The sequence below is a fragment of the Anolis sagrei genome, chromosome 1 (genome assembly GCF_037176765.1).
Source record: "Anolis sagrei isolate rAnoSag1 chromosome 1, rAnoSag1.mat, whole genome shotgun sequence".
In the NCBI taxonomy this organism is placed as follows: Eukaryota; Metazoa; Chordata; class Lepidosauria; order Squamata; family Dactyloidae; genus Anolis; species Anolis sagrei.
Window position 1 is genome coordinate 174,393,874 of NC_090021.1, and position 7,228 is coordinate 174,401,101.

A 7,228-nucleotide genomic window follows, 5' to 3' on the forward strand; every position below is an offset into this window, starting at 1 on the left:
ATAACTGAACTGAATTATATGAGTCTACACTGCCATATAATGCAGTTCAATGAAGTTAAACAGCATTCTTTTTTTCAAATATTTTTATTGGTTTTCTTAGAATACATCAATACATCAATACCTTCAATAATCTTATATTCCATCCTCAATTCATTACATCAACCAAAGTGTGTGTGTGTGTGTGTGTGTGTGTGTATATATATATATATATATATATATATATATATTGTATATATTTTTCCCCCACGTCTGTGCCCCCCCCCCCTTCCAAGCCTCTTCAATTTGCATTCTCTTTCCAAAATACCATTTCTTCTTGTGGATGTAATTTCCCATCTACTTCTTTTAAGCCATTCTCAATAAATTTTCTCCAAACTTTATCAAAATCATTTTCCTTCCATACCCCTTTCCTGACTCTTAACCTACATGTCAATTTATCATTTATTGCTATTTTCCATAATTCTTTATACCATTCTTCAATTGATATGTTTATTTACCTTTCCAATTCTTCGCTATCAGTAATCTTGCTGCAGTTAACATGTTATCTATTGCATCTTTCTGTTTTTTTCAATTTCTTAACATTATATAGTGACAACAATGCAATACTTGCACTTTTCCTTACCTTCATATCCATTATAGCTTCTATCTCTCCAAATACTTTCCCGCAAAATTCATTTACATATTTACATTGCCACCACATATGTATATATGTACCCACCTCCTGGCAACCTCTCCAACAATTTCTTGTGGAATTCCTATTAATATTTGCAATCTTTACTGGTGTTAAGTACCATTTCCAAACCAATTTGTAATAATTTTCTTTAACATGTATTGATAAGTTCTTTAAATATCTTTGATCCCATAATTGTACCCTATCCGCTTCTTTTATTCTAATCCCTAGATCTTCCTCCCATATCTCTCTTAATGTTACGTCCTTTATTTTTCCCCTTAATATCAATTATTATCTTATACAATTTGCTAGTTATTCCTTTCAACTTGTGGTATCCTCCCGTCGCTCTTTCTTTTTGTATCATTTGTTCAACTTGTGTAAGTTTGCCTCCTTCCCCATTTTTTTTATCCAATTCTTGAACCATTGCTCTAACTGTAAGCAATGGAACCATGAGAGTTTAATATCTCTAAATTCCCTCAATATAGTTTCCTTCCTCATGTTTGCTTTTATCCAATCTCCAATTCTATCTATATTCTTCTCTCTTAATTTTTTATCTAATATATATTTTAATTTTTTGGGAATTTTTTATCCATTATTATTGGTGTTAGTGTTGAACTTTCTGATAATAATATTTCCTTGTAAACAGCATTTTGAAACTTCATTGTATGACATTGTAGATGAGGCCTAGTTCAAAGAAATCAGAGTAGCTGCCATGAACAAGCAATTAGAATATGTTATTATGCACAATTAAAACTTAATAAGCAAATAATTATAAATACAATTTTAAATGTTGGCCATAGATCATGAGATATTGCAGTGAAAGCTTTCAGTCTCTTGTTACACAACTGCAAATCAGTTACAAAGCGCTGACAAGAAATTTAGTTGTTCTCCATCTGATGACAACAACGGTGACAACAAAATCTACAGAAAATGACCTTCCTTTCAGTAATTTTAACAGGAGCTAAGATCATTATAGCAAGAGCTATTCAAAACACGTGAGTAATATAATAATAATAATAATAATAATAATAATAATAATCTTTATTTATACCCCGCTACCATCTCCCCAGGGGACTCGGTGCAGCTTACATGAGGTCGAGCCCAGAATACAACAATGGAAGCAATAACAACAACAATAAAAGCAATTAAAATCATCAAGACAGTAAAACAATAACATAAGCATTAACAATAGGACAACACACTTTAAAATCTATGGGTAGGTCAAATGTAATTAAAATTTAGAAATAATGCTGGACATGGGCAAAAAAAAGTGATGGGGCGTTTGTGGAAACATACAAGCAGACCTAAACAATATAAAGTGCTTTGGAGGACAACGTGCTATGGGATCACTATTCTGGGAAGGCACACTGGAACAACCAAGTCTTCAAGCTCCTCCTAAAGACTGCCAGAGTTGGGGCATGCCTGATGTCCTTAGGAAGTGAGTTCCAGAGTCGAGGGGCCACCATCAAAAAGGCCCTCTCTCTTGTCCCCACCAACCGCGCTTGCGATGCAGGTGGGAGTGCGAGCAGGGCCTCTCCAGATGATCGAAGAGATCGTGTGGGTTCGTATACAGAGATGCGGTCACGCAGGTAGGAGGGTCCCAACCGTTCAGGACTTTGTAGGTGAGAACCTGCACCTTGAATTGGTTCCGGAAAATGAACGGCAGCCAGTGGAGCTCCTTAAACAGGAGGGTTGACCGTTCCCTCTAAGGAGCCCCGGTTAACAACTGGGCAGCTGCCCGTTGGACCATCTGGAATTTCCGAGCCGTTTTCAAGGGCAGCCCCACATAGAGTACATTACAATAATCTAGTCTAGAGGTGACTAAGGCATGGACCACCCTGACCAGATCCGTAATATTTTTAATAGATAAAGGATCACAACCACCCTCTTAGGGCCCATCCAAACAGGTCCAAAATGCAGTACCTTTCTCAGTTTTTACCGGAGGTATCCAAACAATACCTCTGATAAAAAAAAAATGAGTTAATTCAGAATAAACAAGGTTTCTTTGGTTTATTCTGAATTGATTAAATATCTCATTAGATCAGGGCTTTCCTAAAAGGCCTGGGTTTAATAAGGTATTGGGCCTGGGGGGACTAACTTCTAGGATCACATTCCATGACACCAGGGGTAGGTCTCCACAGCCATCCTGCACCTTTTGGGGTCCTGGAGCCAAAAAGTATGGGAAAGTGCCCATCCCCTCCCCCCCCCCCCCCCCCAGCCCCCAACTGGCACACAAGTTTTAACTGTGCCAAAATCTGGGGTTCCAGGCTCAGCGATGAATCCAGAATCACTTTCAAGCTACAAACCTGCACCTTCAGGGGAAGTGTAACCCCATCAAGCAGAGGCTGTAACCCTATGCCCTGTTTGGCCTTACAACTGCCCAGGAGGACCTCTGTCTTGTCTGGATTAAGTTTCAATTTATTCACTCTCATACAGTCCATTACAGCTTCTAAACACCGGTTCAGGACTTGAACAGCCTCCTTAGTAGCAGGTGGGAAGGAGTGACAGAGCTGGACATCATCTGTATACAGATGACACTGCACCCTGAAACTCCAGATGATCTTCCCCAGCAGCTTCATGTAGATGTTAAACAACATAGGGGACAATACTGAACCCTGCGGGACTCGACAGTACAATGGCCGTGGGATCAAGCAGGTGTCCCTTACCCACACCTTCTGAGAACGATCCTCGAGGAAAGATTGTATAATAGATATCAGCCATTAAGTATAACACAAAGGGATGGCTCAAAATGTTCAGCTGCTACACACTTGTAGGAGTCTGCTGAAAGAATGACCACAGATGGTTTGTTGTTATGTGCCTTCAAGTCGTTTTCAACTTATGACACCCCTAAGACAAATGTATCACAGGGTTTTCTTAGCAAGATTTGTTCAGAAAAGAGCACAAATGCATTTCCATGGCTGATTGAGTATGCAAACTCTGGCCTTCTAGTATCCTAGTTCAATACTCATGCAGCTACACCATGCTTTCTCCCCACAGGTCATTTGCATAGTTTTATAGTAGGTGATGAAGACTGATACAGTTACAGCTTCCCCGCACCTTGGCTCAATTACGAATCAAAATCAAGAATGTAGTCAGGGAATCAGAAGAAGACTACACAGAGAAGCCATTGAAATCCACAAGCATGTGGACAATTTCAACAGAAAGGAAGAAACCATGAAAATGAACAAAATCTGGCTACCAGTATTAAAAAAAACCTCAGAAATTACAACAGCAAAATGACAGAGAGTAAACAATCAGGCACATCAAATCACTCTCAACAAAAGATTCCCCCCAGGCACTTCCAAGCCTTTAAATGCTAATCAAGGTGATCAGTTGAAACATTCACACCTAGCTCCAACAGACAAAAGTCCTTTGTCCCACCCTGGTCATTCCACAGATATATAAACCCATTTTCCTACTTCCAACAGACCTCACTACCTCTGAGGATGCTTGCCACAGATGCAGGCGAAACGTCAGGAGAAAATGCCTCTAGAACATGGCCATATAGCCCGGAAAAACCTACAACAATCCAATCAGAAGAAGATTAGGATTTGGAAGGGCAGCTATGAAGGAACTAAAGAAGAGCCACAAGTGTATCTCACTGAATACCACAGTAAGAATTGTCCGGGCCATCATATTTCTCATTACGATGCATTGTAATGAGGACAGTGAATACATTTGATTGGAAGGGAATTAATTCATTTGAAATGTAATACTAGTGGAGAGTTCTTCAGATACAAAGGAAGCCAAAAAGACAAACAAACAAGTACTAGAGCAAATGAAACAAGAAATGTCCCTAGAAGCCAAGATGATGACACAGAACGGCTATTTTGTTTCAGACTATAAATAAGTGAGATGCCCATCTTGTATCTCCAATCTCCATGGGGTTTTTGGAAAACCGGAAAAAACAAACAAACCAATAAATGTAGTTCCCACCTATTCTGTGATGTGATGATAGTGTCTCACCATTTTTCGTAACTAATTTTTTTGCTTGTTTAGACCAGATCCAAGTCATCACTGTTATTTGATGTGATATATATCAAGGGAACTTGATAGTTAGAATGGAGAAATTGTATGACTTTTTTTCTATGGGTTTTGACCCTGTCACCTCATTCCTAACATTTTGAGAATGAGGTGGGGAAGCAATTTTATACATTTATTTATTTATTTATTTAAAACTCTTCTATTCCGCCCTTCTCACCCCGAAGGGGACTCAGAGCGGAGCACAACATATACATGGCAAACATTCAATGCCTGGGTACAATACATAAACATTAAAAAACTTTTATCTAAATATTAAAATCCACCATTTAAAATAACACAATTTAAAACCGTCCTAGCCATCCACATCAAATCCAATTGGCCCTGTCATCTTTCCCATTGTCGCTTCATTGCCCTGTCCCGAAAGCTTGGTCCCACAGCCCAAGTTTTTACCATCCTTCTAAAGGACAGGAGGAAGAGGGCCGACCTGATCTCACAAGGAAGGGAGTTCCATAGCCGGGGAGCAATCACCGAGAAGGCCCTGTCTCTCGTCCCCACCAATTGCGCCTGTGACAATAGCAGGACGGAAAGCAGGGCCTCCCCGGAGGATCTTAATCTCCGCGATGGTACATAGATGGAGATGCGTTTGGACCGGTAATTTGGGCCGGGGCCGTTTAGGGCTTTATAGGCCAAAGCCAGCACTTTGAATTGTGCCCGGTAGCAAACTGGCAGCCAGTGGAGCTGGCGTAACATGGGAATTGTATGCTCCCTGTATGCCGCCCCAGTTATTAACCTGGCTGCCTCTCGTTGGACTATTTGAAGCTTCCGAGCAGTCTTCAAAGGCAACCCCACGTAGAGTGCATTGCAGTAGCCTATTCTAGATGTAACGAGAGTGTGGACCACCGTGGCCAAGTCAGACTTCCCAAGGTACGGGCGCAGCTGGTGCACAAGTTTTAATTGCGTGAACGCTCCCCTGGCCACCACTGCAACCTGGGATTTCAGGCTCAGCGATGAATCCAGGAGAACTCCCAAGCTGTGTGAACACTCATTGTGAAGCATCCAGAGCTAAGCATATAGACCTGAATGCTTTTGTGACACTGACAATGTCACTCTGCCCCCCGTCCCATGATGATTTTTCAACCATCCTTGCATGATGAAGAAGTCAAGGAGCTTTGATACTAGCACAATCTATCATCAATATGCATTTTGGATTTTCAATTTAGTTTAATGTCCAATACAACTGCTCATGCAAGTGTTTATCTGTTATAACACTCGCTATAACCACTTCTGGGAGTGATTGATTGTCTAATATCACAGTTAAACAACACAACAAAAGGTCATTATCCCAATTAAGTAGAATAACAGCAATTTTAGCAGGTCAGATAAGAGCTTCTAACTTAAAAGAACCGAGCTCTGGTCATTTGTCACACATATCACCACGTCGAGTTTTGTCTTTCCCCTAGCAAATATTGTTTCCACCTTTGACACATGCACTATCCATTTCATCCCAGCCCCCAAGAGACAGAAGGGTTTCTCTCATTTCAGTTGAATTGTGATACTTACGGGTTGCCTTTTGACACTCAGCCAGTTCTTCCACAGCAGCACTCGCAGGTGCTGGAAGAGGGAGCCCATCCTTGAAAGACTTTGGGATGAGCAAACAAATGCTTTTCTCTCCCCAGCCTCAGGTTGCCCAAAAACCTTAAGCCGTGACACAGCAAGGCTTGGAATACTTTGTGTATGAGCTTTCTTCACACAGCATAGTTTTCAGGCACTTAGTTCATCTGTACGCATAGTTGGCTTTCTCAAAGCAGTAACTCCTAGCAAAGACAGCAGTTTGCCTCTCTAAAAGGGAAGGAACCGGAGCAGTACTGACTTGTGTTAATTATACCAAACTCTCTACGCATTCTTCAGTCCCTTTGTGATAAAATGGACAGCATTCCAAAAAGATGCTTTGTTTGAAACAGAAGATGCACGCCTTTTTCCCAAGTAGGAACTCCCTACCACCTACACATATAGCCTGCAGAAGAAGTCTCATGTAAGAGATGAGCAAGGTGCTTCCTTGTCAAGCCAGTGTGGCCACTTTTATTTCTCTTCCCTGCTTGTATATGTAATTTCTGGAGCTGATATAAAGCATCAACAGGCATTTTTAGTTAGCCATTTAATAGTTGTGGAACACAATGCAATGTTTGCCTTAAATAAGTACCCATGTGACAGCAATGTGTGGACAGATGTTAGGAAACTTATATCTTTATTTAAATGTTTGGGAAAGGTGTGTGGAAGGGTTGTATCCTTTCACCCAACCTATTCAACTTGTATGCAGAACACATCATGCAATTTGCGGGGCTTGATGAATGCAAGGCTGGGGTTAAAATTGCTGGAAGAAACATTAACAACCTTAGGTATGCAGATGACACCACTTTGACGGCCGAAATCAAGGAGGAGATTTCACCTTATAATCAAGGTGAAAGAAGAAAGTGCAAAAGTTGGGTTGCTCTATGTACCATCGCGGAGATTAAGATCCTCCGGGGAGGCCCTGCTTTGCGTCCCGCCATTGTCACAGGCGAGATTGGTGGGGACGAG

The 7,228-nt window shown here is 40.9% G+C and overlaps 1 protein-coding gene across 1 annotated transcript in view; it reads right to left on the reverse strand.

Annotated features, from left to right (window-relative positions):
* Window positions 1-6,566, reverse strand: part of ABCA12 (ATP binding cassette subfamily A member 12) — a 214,919-nt gene extending 208,353 nt beyond the window's left edge. The window contains exon 1 of the mRNA XM_067470388.1: window positions 6,212-6,566. Within this exon, the coding sequence (XP_067326489.1) occupies window positions 6,212-6,280 (69 nt within the window). The 5' untranslated portion in view covers window positions 6,281-6,566. The remainder of the gene's footprint in view (window positions 1-6,211) is intronic.
* Window positions 6,567-7,228: the final 662 nt, after the last annotated feature.